Source organism: Dermacentor variabilis, chromosome 1, assembly GCF_050947875.1.
Source record: "Dermacentor variabilis isolate Ectoservices chromosome 1, ASM5094787v1, whole genome shotgun sequence".
Classification (NCBI taxonomy): Eukaryota; Metazoa; Arthropoda; class Arachnida; order Ixodida; family Ixodidae; genus Dermacentor; species Dermacentor variabilis.
The window spans coordinates 81,720,499-81,735,701 of record NC_134568.1 but is presented as its reverse complement, the minus strand read 5'-3'; the positions used below and the strand labels follow the sequence as shown (position 1 = coordinate 81,735,701).

The following is a 15,203-nucleotide window of genomic DNA, read 5'->3' as shown; positions in this document are numbered from 1 at the left end:
CGGCGCACGAGGTGGGGGACGCCAACTCGTTTGCACGTGCCGTGCTTTGGGAACGGGGTAGATGTGCTGCTTCTGCGCTCCTTAATTTGCTGTGGTGCGATTCGATGTGGTCTGCTGAACTTGAAGGAGGCTCAGGAAAAGGTCCTGTATCTAACAGTATCTTGCTCTTCTTTCAAACGTAATCTGAAACTGCTTGCTTGGACAGCTGGAACTGCTTCGCGACGTCAGCTTGGGTCTGTCCTTTCTCCACGAGTTCAATGATCGCAGCTTTCTTTTGTAGAGTCAAAGTGGCGTAGTTGCCACATTTCTTCTTTGCGATGTTCGACGGAGAGCCACGAGGCCGGGCCATAGCGTCGAGTACACACAGTAAAAATTCATTTCTGAAAGGCGAGAATATCCCGTGAGACGAGCATGCTGCACACAAGTAGGGTGGCTAGAAGGGGAGGTGTGAATACCGGCGGCGAAAACGTGACCCCACAGCGCACCAATGCCACGGGGCGGCGCTGTTGACCGAGGTGCGGGAAGCAGGCAGCCGAAATGAGCGCCTCGCCAGCCTCGCGTCGGCTGCATCTCTAGCACCCAAGTGAAAGTGAGCCCATTTCGAGTATCGCGCGCTTTCTGCGAGCGTCAAAGAATTAATCTTTATCGTGAAAACGATGTTATGTCAGCCCACATCATTACTCCTGTGAAATTTTACGGGTGCAGTTCACACTGAATCGAGATTCAAACGCGTTTTGTCTGTGCACATTTCGTGAAGCGGCTCAGGGTTTTAGGGGCTAGTGGGGGCTTCGAAATAATTTCGACCACTTCGGGTTCTTTAACGCGCACTGACATAATACGGCACACGGGCGCCTTGCATTTCGCCTCTCTGAAAATGCGACCGTCGTCCTCGAGATCAGCAGTCAATCACCCTATGCGTGACGCACGCATAGTAGTCAATCACCCTATGACGTAGTCACGTACAGTAGTCAATCACCCTATGCTTATCAGGTAATAGAAAGTTTTAGAATAGGGGCCCCAACAGTTTGGGGCCCCAAAGAGCTTTGCGGGTGTTATCGTTGGGGCACGCAGGAGTGAAGAGTTTTAGAATAGGGTTTTGCGTTTGCGGATAGCGTCTTGCGCTGACAGCGCCACTATGGCATCAAAGAAAAGCTATTACAAATAATTAAATCAACTATACCATTTTAAGATAGGAATAGTAATTTTGACTTCCATGTATTCACGTTTAATTACAATTTAGAGGTTATTCTGTAAGCAGCAAACAATTAGTTGCGCTTAGTTTTGAGCAAACCAACTTTACGTGCCTTTACCAGCCAAGCTTAGCCGTGTTAGGCCTACGAGCCATAAAATCCACAAACGAATTCGGAAGCAGCAGCGTCTAATGAATCAGTCTTCATAACACACGCTAGTTGAGAGAAAGCGATAGCCGCAGTCACTTCTCCTAGCTTCCGAACTTCACGCGTTACCACGAACCGAACCCAGTTTGGTGCTAGGTTAGAGCCGTCCCTTCGATGGGTGTCGCCATGTTTGCTGACGCAAAGCTTTTGGGGCCGCTATTTGGGCTCCCGCTAAATCGGTGAAATAGCGTTCCGAACGCAAAACCCAAACGCAGTTTGCGTCTCGCGCATGCGCAGTGGCTTCGACGCTATATCTTTGGGGCCCCTATTCTAAAGCTCTCTAATGTCTGCAGATTAAGAGACATTACCTGACAATTCGTCTCGACGTATTTACAAACCACTTTCTGTCTGCACTTGACCTGTAGCATGTAATTTTGATGCTCATTTAAGCAACTTCCCATGATTGCAGACAGTGAAGCAACAGATCTGGTCATGAAATCGTTTATTTACAAGTGAGGAAAAAAATTGTCATAACTTTATAACACACAAAATTTCAGTGTTTTCCGTTTCTTCTCCTACCCTGCTGACTGACACCTTTAAGCAAAAAGTAAATCCTTGTGAGGCGATAAAAACGTATAACTGAGGCTGTCAGTGTAACAGAACAGTCCAGGCAACCAATTTTTGGCACGTCACGAATTGACTGCAACATTTCGGCCACAGCTTTGGCATGCAAGTGTATTACACTGAAGGAACGCGTGAGTTTCTTTTCATGGGCATTGGCCATCTTATAGAATTATTCTGAGGGATATAAAATTATAAAATACCCCCAAGGTCCCGCTCTTTGGATGCCTCTGATGGAAGTTCTCTGGGGATATTGCCTTTATCACTAAGAGATGCTTCTTTGTAGCCTCACAATGTGTGGGAAAAACACGCCTTCTCGCCACATAACCTGCAATGTAATAAATTAGCCGTGCGTCGCTGCGGTGCTTTACATAACTTTGGTGGTCCAAAGCCACTTGCACAGCATCAGTTGGCACAGCCTTCACGCTGTCTTCACTGTGGCTTTCTTGTTCAGCCAGCGCCTCTTCAACAGATAACAAGAACTCCAGGACATCCGACGGCATATTGCCGCCTTGGGGCTCCTGCTAGACTGTAGAAGCTTAGACACCTGGATGTGCACAAGCAACATTTGTTACATAAGCAAACCGAACTTCTGCAAAACATAGGAACAATTTACCAAGCTTGCACGTATACATGCCTTATGACTAGAATACATTGAGTTGTTTGCCCCACTCGCTTGTCTCACAACGCCAAAACATTGCTCTAGGCGGTCTGAGGTCTCCTCGATTTGGCTGCACTTTTTGCACTAGTTCAGAAAAGTGTCGTGCCAGTGCAGCGCCAGTTCTTCAAGTGTAAGTGTAGCGCGGCACTAGCGCTCTCAGTGCAGCGGTCAAATCGAGGACAAAAGTGCAAGAACGTACAAGCCTTCGTCTGCTGCGACTGGGCGGCTGTGGCTTTTCTTTTGTTGGTGTGTGCGGACATGTGCCGCGAGCTTAAACGTGTGCGCAATGGCCTTTTTGGTCCTGTGGAAAGAATTTATGTATTAGTACCTAGAAATTAGGTCAACTTCGGCATCATTATTCAGAAAGCATGACCGAGCGCGGTTTCCACACATTTCTGAATCATATGGCACAACGTTTCAAACGACTGACCGATGTGGTTTTTTAACGTCGAGGTAGCGGTAAGCTCGTGAAAATTAATACAAACAACTGTGACCTGAGGGAAAATCCCGGCCTTCAGTGCACTTAGCAGCAGCTGAAGCCGGAAAGCGCTCTTAACAAGATGCTGCGTACACATCCTGAAGAAAACTGGCGTCCGTGCTGCGTTACTAATAACAGGCGCCGTCGATGCCTTCTACCAACACCCGCATGGCCACGGAGGCGCATGTGTCGTCTGCTATCAAAAGCCTTGCACTACGTGCACGAGAAAAGAACTTGTGGAGAATCTAGTGCCGAAGTGTACATGAACTCGTGCAGCACGACGTCAAATCGAGTGCCGAAGTGCAGGTGGCGCTAGCTGCACTGGCAAATCGAGTGCTAGAGTGCTGCACTCCCTGAACTAGTGCAGAAAGTGCAGCCAAATCGAGGAGACCTCTTGGCTCAGTTTCGAAGTCATCATGTACATGAAGTCAGCGTTTTCTGCAAGGTACTTTAGAAGGTGTTTTGTTGAATGGATGTTCATCCTCAGCCCTTCAGAAGTGCTGTTACTAAGAAAGCCGAGCCCTTTGGAGTGAGCCTCACATTCATCAAGAAACGGAAGAGTTTCAAGGGTGGCCTCTTTCTTGCTGCCCCGTCTAAAATACCAAAGACAACAATCATGCACCATTTTGAGCGAAAAACTATGTTAAAATAACGTCATGACTTCTGCAGTGAACCTCGATGTCATAGCTTCAATGAGCCTGGCCCTTGGGATCGCTCGATCCCGTTCGGCAAACGTTTCTTTGCAGGCAGGGGAACGGAAGAGATACTTTTTCTGAGGTTTTCCTGCACCCAGGATCACATCCGGGCACAAAGCGCCAACGCTCCGCCTTCTTTTTCGCTGCCGACTGCATCTCGCCCTCGAATGACAGGTTGTCGCTAGGAACCCTCCAAAAGAGGCGACGAGACCAAGTGACAGCGGAGGCACGGAGGTGCAGGCCAGCGAGGCTATAAGTACCCCGCCGCGAGCGGCAGCGCCACATTCCCCCTGGTGGCATCGGTGCGCAAGGGGGTCGCGCGCGCCCGAAGGAAAGCGCCGCCGGTATTCACACCTCCCCTTCTAGGCACCCTAACACAAGCGGCAATGGTGACCGTTCACTATGGATGGATGATAAGGCTGAACCCTTGAAATCGGGTGGTGGCTCAAGCCACCTAGCTGCGACACCAATCCAATCCAAGCCACCAGCGGTTCCAAGGAAAAGCGCTCAAGAGCGGGCATGGCCTCCGAGACGTGGGGATTGCGTGCACATCCCAATCTTGAAGGCTATAGAGCAGGCCACTCAAAGCCAAACCCGCATAAAATCCAACATGGCGGCTTTCAATACCAGGTAGCGTGGCTCTGAATGAGCGATTTAGTCCTGAAAATCGAACTTCGGCACCCAAATTCATCCGAAAATCAGTACCGATAATGCATTAGCTCTATGGGAACCCTGACGGTGCATTTATGAAGTCCGGAATATCCAACAAGTCCGAATTTCCTGAGTCCAAAAAATCCGTCTACTGTATTCGATTCGCATTAAAGAAATTTGATATTCGCACACCTCTGCGTACAATTCTTCCAATTATTATTACCTCATATGTACTGATGATGCTGTGCTAAGAATACAAGAATTAGAGCTTGGTAAGCAGGAAAATGCTTCTAATTCATTCCAAATTTCCTTCTGGCTTCTTGGCATACTTCACTATGCTTCCCAACTCTTGTGGCCACCCACTTGCATGATAATTTCACAACCTTGCTTGAGCAATATTTGAACAGTATGGCAGTGGTCCCTTAAGTCACCTGTAATGTATTCTGTTTACAGTTGACACATCTAATTTTGCTTTCTACTTTAGGTCCAATTCCTCAAGGCACAGACTGGCTTGACACTGTCAGGCCAGTCATTGAAAGCAGGATAAAACAGTAAGTGTAATAAATTTTTGTGGCAATCTTTATTGGTGTTTTTGTAGCATAAATGTCTGGTAGAGAGCTTTTGCAGTGCTTTTGTGACTGCCACAATTTTCATTGCAAAATAATGTGCAAGCAACATGACTCTTGAAAATTGATTTATTCTCCTGCACTAATGTGCACCTGATCAGATTTGCTAGGCCATCCTGAGAAAAATTGCCAATCTGGCACCAAAATGAGTGTCTTGAAATTTGGGCACACCTTCTGCCACTTATTCTACCCAAAACTAATTTCAAATTGTCTTTCCATCTTGTACAGGTAGACCCTAATAATGGGACCACTTCTATGGCAACATAGGGTATCTGATGGCTTTTCTTTGAGACCAGGAAGAAAAATTGTGGGCAAACTTAGGGTAGCAGGGATAGCTGATATGTAGTGTTTCGTGGCACAAGGGCCAATGATTGCTAAAAAGTGCCAACCAGCAGGGTAACTTGAGGACTACTCTTCTCAGAAACGCTGCCAAAGCTGCTGAACCATGCCTAATTGTTGCTCCATGCCGTAAAAGTCTGGCGAAATAAGTTCCAGGCTTTTGCACTGCAGTTGTACCTTAAGAGACCAAATACCCAGGAAGAATTCCGTGAAATGTCTTGCCTCTTTCTTGAATGATTGAGCTACACAGTTTCTTTGTATTGCCATTTTGATTACTGCAAAGCATTTATACATTGTATATACACTTCAGCACTTTCAATGAGAAGGACCCATGCAAGCATGACACCCTCAATTTCTTGCTGCACCATCTTGTGGTCGGCATCTTTTTAGCACCTACCTGTGGCTTGATTTATGATTGTGGTAATGCTCCAAAACAGCTCACTAAAGTACATGCGAGTGTTGCTGGATAGTGACAGCCAAGTCTAGTTGTTCCTGTCTCTCACTTTTGTAAGGATAGGTAATTGGGATTTATATTGAGTTGCATGGTAGACGAGACATGGCATAACTTTTTTTTTTTTCCCACATCTCTGCACATCAACATCAGTTCAATGAAGTTTTGGTGCAGGCTAGCACGTTCTCACCTTCATTCATTCTTACCTTACTTAGCTAGGCAAAAATCATGGGGCTGGGGCCAACCTATCGAAATCCTAAAATGTATAATGTACAGTGAAGTTCAGCTTCATAGGCTTTTAGCCTTAGCGTTCATAGCAGTCTGACTAGACTAATCAGCTGTGTGGCACTTTTATGCACAAAAATTGCTGTAATATTTGTTTTTGAAGACATATTGCACCTAAAATGAAATATTGGGACTTTTGTCAATGACATGTCATGAAATACCCTGTTTCTCATCTATGGTAAAATGTACCTATACATACAAGACTATCCTACCACACTGTTACCTGGGATGAGCTGTGTTGTAACATTGCACAGTACAAACCTAATCCCTATGTCTCTTCTAGGTACAACGAAGGTGAAATTCACTTCAACCTCATGGCACTTATCACGGACCGGAAGCTTCTGTACCAAAAGCAGTTGGACAGCATGAATGCCCAGTTGTCTGTGAGTCTCTTTAAGAGAAGATGAGAGTCTTTGAAACCAAGGAATTGCAAAAAAAATTAATAATCTTAAAATCTGGTTTTGGAATGTTCAGCTGCTCTATCATAAATCTGGGAACTCTTAAACTTGCAGAATCAGTGTTCTTGTCACTATCAATTTATACTATGCCTACTATTTTATACTATGCCTACTGTGTGAGCTGAACCTGAGCAGTATATGCTACAGCAGCAATTTCTTCTTAACATGTGGCTGTTGTACTGCATTTTGTAGTACAGACATCCTGCTTTCATTTGGAAGAGCAGCTTTTCTCTTTCAAGTTAGTGTCATTGTGTGACCCATTTGCCCTTTGGCTACTTAAAAAAATGCAGGACAGAAAAAAGGTCTAAGTGCATTTCCCGTGTAAACGTGACTTGAGAACATAATATGATTGGTGGAACAAGTAGTGTCTGCATCTCACTGCCCCCAACGGTGCCCCCCCCCCTCAAAGTAATAGAAACCAGTAGGACTTATAATAGAAAGGTGTTTCTCGCATGAGCTGAAATGCACACAAAAGGCTGAGTTCATCCTACTGAAATTTTAGAGTTTGACTCTTGGCTTACTGGGCCATAGGAAATTGATCTATTTGATCAACAGCTTTTTGGCACGTTGTTAAACATTGGTGGCAAAACTCTTTCACAAGCGTTGCCATGCACCATATGAAATGAAGGTTGCACTTTAACTTTTGCTAACATTTGGAATTTCTGGCATATTAGGCAGTCTTTAAAAATAATGAATAATAAAACTTTGACAGGTGGTTTCGTCAACACTGGCCTCCAATGCCCCTCGCACTTCCCAAATCAAGCAACGCAAAATGTCTTCCTTTCTCAACTCGGCCACATAATTTTGAATTGACAGCGCAGCGAAGACTTTGGAACTTTTGTCAGGTTGTCTAATTTTCCACTTCAAGTTCTGCGCTGCTTCAACAGTGGTTTAAACATCAGCACATGCTCATGAGTGCACATTGTTTTGATTATGTTCTGCAACTTCATTTTCTCTCGTAGCAAGTTGCTTTTATCCATTAGCATTTCTACAGCGCATATACAACTTCTGAGAAATCTTTGTCATCGTGTGGAGCTTTCAATCACACAAGAGCACGCAGTCACTATCAGGCTGATCTACTGCAGAAGCTTTACTAGCTGTCTAATCTCTTACTTTTTGAGCATCATCTGTGCAAATTCTCTCGGTAATTTCTATACAGTATTGTAAAAATACTGTACAAAGCATGCGAAGGCTCCAGCATCAATTCAAGGTGCAAAACTAGGCCAACTTGCTTTCAGACCAAAGCTGATAAAGCCCAATAATCGAGTATGAGAAGGTTTGTGGATGTTCCCTAATTTGACAAACATTGCTTAATGGCACGTATTGCAATTTACAAATTGTAGACAGTGAACTTGCAAGGCATATTTACTTCAACGAATTTTGAGCTTCTCTCTTCCTGCACTGGTTTCATGTTCTGAGGGAGGGAGAGTCGTGAGGAGAGAGTGGCGGCATAAGCGGACCGAGAGCTCCAAGCAAGTGAGGCGAAGCTTTCTTGAAGGCCACGAGTACGGTGGAAAGGGGGGAAGGAAGGCGCGCGGGGTGCGTGAGGGATGGTGTGGTGGAAAAGTCGTGTAGCGTGGCAGTAACAAAATAATTCCTTTACATTGGTGTCCTGCAGCGAACATCAAGCATTGTACGAAATCAGACGTTTGCAGGAATCAGATGTCACGCTCATGAAACGTTGGTAAGCAGAGCAGATGTGCATGTGTGTGTCTTTTTTTTTTTTCATTTCTTTTGTGGTCTTTCAGTGGTACATGGCAAGCTGTTGCATCAGCTTTGTCTTATTCAGAGGTAACTGCCACCAGGGGCCACTGTTGGCCATGGGGGTGAACGGTGGCAAGAAAGTAATTTTGGTGCCCCTTTTAACTATAGTGTTGTTTTACTGCATCACAAACTGCTCATGCACATCAGTCTGCCCAGTACAGTGGTTGCAAACCACACCATTGGCATGTCACTGAAAGCTGCGTGCACGTCAGCCATTCTTTCTTTCACTCCGTGTTTTTCTGTATTTGGCAAGGGATAAGGGTGGTTGTCCAGTGTTCTGCTGCTTTGGTACGAAGCAGCATTCTCTGACATCTTGCCTTCTCTCCCCTATTACATTGTCAAGTGCTCAGATTTTGCCACTATCATGATGTGCCCTATGAGTGCTTGACCAGGCTGACTGATATGTTATAACATGATCACTACTACACCATCTCAAGGGTTGTTGGCATTGAAGCCAATTTGTGACTTTATTGTCTTCAGCAGCCACATTTTCTGCATGCAGCTTGTTTCACAGTGATTGTAGACTACAAGTGATGCATAAGGTACCTAGAATGTAACCCTGGCAGACTGAAACAAACATGCCTTTAGCTGTCAAGGGGTCTGTGGGCAGCAATAATGTTTAAGGAATGCTGGTGTATACTACTGGTAAAGGGTCGTTGAGCAGGGTAGGATACGTGAATAACAATCAGGTCTTTACTAATACACACCTTGTTTCTTCTAGTCTGGTGGGATGGAAACTGATGATGTCCAGTCTGAGATAAGCAAGCTCCACATGCTCATCCAAGAAGAAGAGAACAAGTGTAAGCGGTACAAGGTATGAGGGTGTTGGAATGTCACACACGGCAGTTGTTCCTTAAGTTGCAGAGTGGAAACCCTGTTCTGTGCATGTTGCACTATATATTTCATTGTTGCTAATTAGAAGGCAACTGGCCATAGGGCACTTATCTCATGCACTTTTCCAGGTGGAGAACATCAGACGGAAGCACAACTATTTGCCACTCATCATGGAGATTCTGAAAATCCTGTCAGAAGAAAAGAAGCTTGTGCCTCTAGTAGAAAAGGTTGGTGAATGGTAGGCCTCTGCAAAATCTAGCCGTGATCAGGTTCACTTCGTTGTTATGCTTGTTTTTGTTTGCTTAGAGCATGCTGTACAAAATTAACTTATAGCTGAGGAGGGGGCTTTGCTAACACAGCCGACTTCTGTTATTTCGACCGTGACAGGACCAACAAGATGGACCGAATTATCTGGCAGGTTGAATTAAGCAAGATTGAGCAGAAAAAAAAATATACCATGCCGATTCATTTGCCAGAGTCCAACACCCCTTCGAATCAAATGTGCACTCAATTTCTATGTGTGCGACGTAACTAACGTAGAAATGACAGTGAAGCTTAGGAGCTTCCTTGTCAAAGTAAAAATCTAACGGCCACCCAATTTTTTAGCTTGAAAAATGGGCGCCAAGGTGTAATATGTGTTGCACAATACTAGCCAGTCCTCCAAGTCATCTTCATCGCGTTGTTTTTAAAGTCAGCTTCACCGCAGAACATTTGTGATATGAGATAAAGCATACGAATGCCTCGGAAGGCGGTTTTGGTTTTGTGTCCGAATACATCATGCAGGCAATTTTCGACCCAATTTTCCTGAAAAAAAAGTGTGTTAGAATTGGGTAAATACTGTAATCAGACATTGTCAGCTGCGGTTATTGCTTCGAAATCTTTTTAGGGCAGGGCAAAATTAGGTGTTTTCAACTGGAGACGTGTGTTCAACGCATTCACTGTCCCCTAAGCTCTGCAGAGACAAATGCTGCTTCTAAAAGGGTCGCTATTGGGGTCACCATAGGGGTCAGGTGCGTAGCGTGCTTGCTGGTTAAGTTCAAATTATCCATCGAAGGCCAACTTTAAGATAGAAATAATGGAAGTTTGGGCTCATAGATAAATGCATGGGTGCCAGCCGGGACCTTCAGTCAGGATCAAATTAACCTAAAAATTGAATTAACTGGAGTTGAACTAACACAAGTCTACATTAGTGTGTGCATGTATCACTAGGTTTTCTTCAGCTTTCAGATTTGTGCATTCAGCTTCCAAGCCTTTAATCTCCATATTATGACTTTGAGAGGCAAATAAGTCGAGCAGAAAGATTTTTTCTGTGGACAAATGAGTCAGTTGTTTCACAGGCAATTTAATGTGTGGATTCAGGAATGAGTAAGCATTTGATGCAAGTGGTGGACGAAAAAGATATTGTATTTTGCATTTTCAATCTTCTGAGCTAAACTGTTCACAAAGTCGACACTGCACCCTTCCAGACTATTAGCCTTGGGCAGTCACCTCTTGGAACACTTCCACGTTAACTGCCATGTTATTCGCACTGCATAGTTTACCCATTGTTTACTGAACTTGTATTACCTAATAATGAATTGCAAGGGAGACTGCACACATCAGTCAGTGTGTCGGTATGTGTGCAGGGAAGAGGAAAAGTTTAATGACAACTGGGGAGCTTAGCCTGGCACCAGGCCTGGCATGCTACCAAGTATAATAGATGATGAGAGATGAAAGGGAGAAAAGAAAACATGGAATGCACTATAACACAAACTTGGCAATATAGGCAACAGTGACACCATGAAATGGAAACAGTGTAAAGTGGAGCTGTGACAGGGGCTATTAACAAAATGTTATCTATTATCCCCCTGACAGCAAAAGCGGGCACCCTGTAGGAAAATATTGAAAAACGATCAACTGATTGCCTTTAAATGAAGGTGGTGAATTTTTCTTTTAATAAACACAATATGATATCTCTTTGTTCACTAATTTATGTATGTGTATTTATTTCATATTTTGCATACATCATATATTACATAATTGTGCATCATTAGCCTGTTCACATTGAAACAGCGGAAATGACTTGTAAGCCACACATAGCAACACAACCATTTAGTATGTAATGCTGTAGATTCTGTCAGATCATCTCTTTACTTCTATATTTCAAGGAACCTGCGCAAATTTTTTGCTGTTGATAAATTAGAAAACACATCAGTTCCAGCAGTGTTGATACTCAACCCAAATGAAATGCACTTGGTCAACTTGCATTAGTTCATCATCAGTTTATTTGACTTTTTCATGAATTGCAGTGTGCTTAAAGCTGCTTGTGGAACTGGAACTCCTTAGGTGGGATGTCTAAAAGAGCAGTGGTGGTAGTGAAGAGATTCTGGCACTGCAGCCAACCATGACTGTAATGCAGTTTACCTCACACACAGGTTCTTCACACATTCAAACAGGGCCAACAAGGCTTTGCAACATATATTGGCTTCTTAATGTTCATGAAGTGCCAGATAGTGTGCATAAAACCATCATTGCAAGAGAGTTTCAGTTAATTAATTATAAACTGACGCAATTTTAAAAATGCCATTCCATGATCAGCAAATAAAACCCACATCACTGCCATCATTGACTTGAAGTATCACTGGAGTCGCCTTTTAGAAACAAGTTTAATTTGCTTCCTTCATATCTTGGACCTAGTATTGTGCATGTTTTTCCTGTTGCTGTATGATTTTTACACACCTTTTTCCCGCTTTCTCCCCCCTCTTTTTTTTTTCAGGCAAGGGAAAAAGCCTTAGAGAAGAAAAAACAGGGTGAAAAAATGAAGTAAATGATACTGCTTTAGGTCTGAATGTAAAGTGTCCTCTCTCTCTCTCTCTCTACATGAAGCACCCACTTGTCCCTTCAATATCCATTCATTTTTCATCCTTTCCACCCTTCATCACTCGCTTGACCCCCGCCACAGTGCCTTTGCTCTGAGATCGGCCACTTGGCGCAGCAGATAATACGAGGAAACGAAAATCATATGGTTCCTTACAATATACAAAGCCAAAAAGCAATTGTGTACGAGGGATCTGTTTGTATCTCGAAATGTCATTTCATTTTGACTCTTAGGGAAAAATTGTGACCTGGTTTCTTCCTTGCACTCAAAACAAAGAGTGTGTGTTCACTTCATAGCAGACTCGCACAATGCCCACACCCATCATTTTAAGAATAAATTTTAGAAAACAGCGCCAAAACAAAAAGGTGACTGTACAGTACAATGCATTAGTCGTGTGGGCCCACAAACAGATATTCATTCTATCTTTAATGCCACTGTTCCTGTATCATAGGCATCTACTCACCAGAAATGTGTGTAACTGAGTTTTGATGTTTGAAAATTGGTTTGAGTTCAGCTGATTAATTTAGGTTGAGAGAACACGAGGAAATTTACATGGTAATAGTAGAGGAAAACAAAAGTGAGTGCTTTTTTTTTCACCTTTTTTGCTACATGGTTCTGAACATGCCAGAAGAAACACTTTTTAGGCTAGTAAAGTTCTATGTGAGCAAAACAGCATTAGGATCTTTTTAAAAAGACGCAGTTTCGCCCGAAAGACTAAGCAGATTGCATTAGCAAATTAGTAGATAGCTATACAAAGTAAGGATAGTGGTTTTATCAGCCGTATAAACTTGTAAGCATTCACTTACTAAGTAAATTAACAATGATATAATGTGTAAGCACTACTCAATGAGGACATAGAAAGAAACAGACAGTGCTGTCTCTGTGTGCGTTTCTTTCTATTCTACATCCTCGTTCAGTGTGCTTGCGCGTTCTATCATGGATTCAAAGCAACTAGCTCGCCGACGTGTTATAACTAAATTAACAAGCACGGTGTCATGCGCGTACAGGTAAACATGAACACATCTCTCTCTATGATCGCGGAAAATCGCTGTAAAAATTCTGGAGTGAGGAATAGCAGCAGCAGCAATCGAATTGACCTTTGTGCGTCTCTCGCTTCAACGCGAATGAAACATAGAAAGCACGCTGCATATGAACTTACCGGCACTACGCGCACACTTAGGCCACGTCGCAGATTGCTTTCAAGATATGGCACCCGCACGGTTGCGCCTTGTAATGGTTGGGGTCGGGCATGAAATAGATGGTAGCTGGCCTATGCCGTCGTCCAACTCACCCACGCTTGGGACGTGGTTGCAGGGAGGAACTTGTTCTCATCGAGGACTAGGAGTACAGGGTTTTTTACATATTTACATTAAAACAGAACATACATATCAACAGCCTAGCATGACTGCAAAAAGGAGCACGAAGCTCCCACCGCGAAGCACACGAGCACAAAGCTCCAAGCACCCCGCTTGTTGAGCACACGGCTGCTTAAAAACACTCTGTCCTCCCTAGATCCCTGGGTGAGGGAAAACTGCTGTCCAACCTTTGTCCAATCGGACCGTCCACAGTCGTTGGAGGTGTAGTCGGCCCGCCTTTGAGGGGGAGGGCTCACGCACTCACGTACGCACTTTGAATTCCCAGAACCCACCGAGTTGAGCGGGTCCTCGTAGCCAGGTTGTCACGCTTGACCCCAGCCGGCACCTCTTAATTCCAGAGCTGACTTCTCCGGTGGCTGCCACGAGTGTCGGCAGACTGTGATGAATCCTAGGGTCCGAGGAAAAACGCACCGCAAAACACCCTTTTCTGAGAAGCTCTCTTGCTGTAAATAGACCTTGAAGGCGACGGCGAATCAACCAGCAATACTCGGTCCGCCAAACGGCTAGCCTCGCTGACGCCGCTGGGCTGTACGAGGAGGCGCATGGTTAATTAGCTTTACCATGGTCTCCAGTTCTCCGAAGTAAGTGCATGGTCAGTTAGCGTTGCCAGCATCACTGGTTCTCTTGAGGACGCCACCCCCGCGGGTCGATCAAAACAACTGCAGCGGGCTGAGATAGGTTTGCAGAGCAGTACCCCTGCAGGCCGATTATAACAGCCTTAAGCAGCAGCAGCCAGAGAAAAACCCTCCTCCCTCACCTCGCCCCATTGTCTCGCGCGCAACTGGAGAGGGGGCGTGCTTCTGAACCACCTGCGTCGCACGCACACATGAGATTGAGCTGTGTTCGCCAGCTCACCCTCGCATGCTTTCACTTATGCATACGACATGCGGCAACGATTTTATCACCCTTGGACTTTTATGGAACCTCACGGCGACGGCATCGGATGGGCCAACGATTCCTCGTGTGATGACTGTGGTAGCGAGGAGAGACTTCAACACCTTTTCTGTGACTGTCCTCGCTACAATTTACAGAGACTATCGCTTGCAATCGCGATAGCGTGTTTTAACCAAAGACCTCTAACAGAGGAACTTATTTCAGAATACCAACATCATAAGCCATCACAGCGAAGGGCGACTGTTGCAGTTCTTAAGGGCAACATAATTGGACGAGCGGCTGTAACCTGAACAGATGTTTACAAGGTGTGACACAAAAAAACAAGACTGGTCCAATAAATTATTGTACTTACAGAATCAGTTCTCTGTGACATTATCACCTTCAAAGTAGTCCCCTTCAGCATTCACACACTTCTGCATTCGGTGCTGCCATTGCTGGTAACAGTTCTAGAACGAGGTTTTTGGAAGGCCCTTCAGGAGATTTTCCGTTTTTGCCTGAGCCTCTTCAACTGAGGTAAAATGTGTTCCCTTCAAGCAAGATTTAACTTTAGGAAATAAAAAAAAGTCGCTTGGAGCCAAATCAGGTGAATAAGGAGGATGCCCCTTCACAGTAATGTTTTTGCTGGTCAGAAACTGCTTGACAGATATGGCCGTGTGAGCGGGTGCATTGTCCTGGTGCAACAGCCATCCATCACTCCACAACTGTGGCCTCTTTTTCCTAAGTTTTTCATGAAGTCTTTTTAGTACTTCAATGTAGTAGTGTTGGTTAACAGTCTGACCTCTAGGAACCCACTCAATCATTAGAATTCCATTAATGTCAAAGAAGACTATTAACATTGCCTTGAATTTTGATTTTGACATGCGTGCTTTTTTGGGT

At 44.5% G+C, this 15,203-nt stretch overlaps 1 protein-coding gene across 2 annotated transcripts in view; it reads left to right on the top strand.

Moving 5' to 3' along the window:
• The window catches only part of Uch-L5 (ubiquitin carboxy-terminal hydrolase L5), a 49,821-nt gene extending 37,793 nt beyond the window's left edge, over positions 1 to 12,028 (top strand). Inside the window, exons 7-11 of one of the 2 annotated variants that reach the window (XM_075690668.1) lie at positions 4,928 to 4,994; positions 6,428 to 6,527; positions 9,088 to 9,180; positions 9,329 to 9,427; positions 11,956 to 12,028. In XM_075690668.1, the coding sequence (XP_075546783.1) occupies positions 4,928 to 4,994; positions 6,428 to 6,527; positions 9,088 to 9,180; positions 9,329 to 9,427; positions 11,956 to 12,006 (410 nt within the window). In that variant the 3' untranslated portion in view covers positions 12,007 to 12,028. Of the gene's footprint in view, positions 1 to 4,927; positions 4,995 to 6,427; positions 6,528 to 9,087; positions 9,181 to 9,328; positions 9,439 to 11,955 lie in introns of both variants that reach the window. The other variant, XM_075690676.1, reaches the window with a different exon arrangement.
• The last annotated feature ends 3,175 nt before the right edge of the window (positions 12,029 to 15,203 follow it).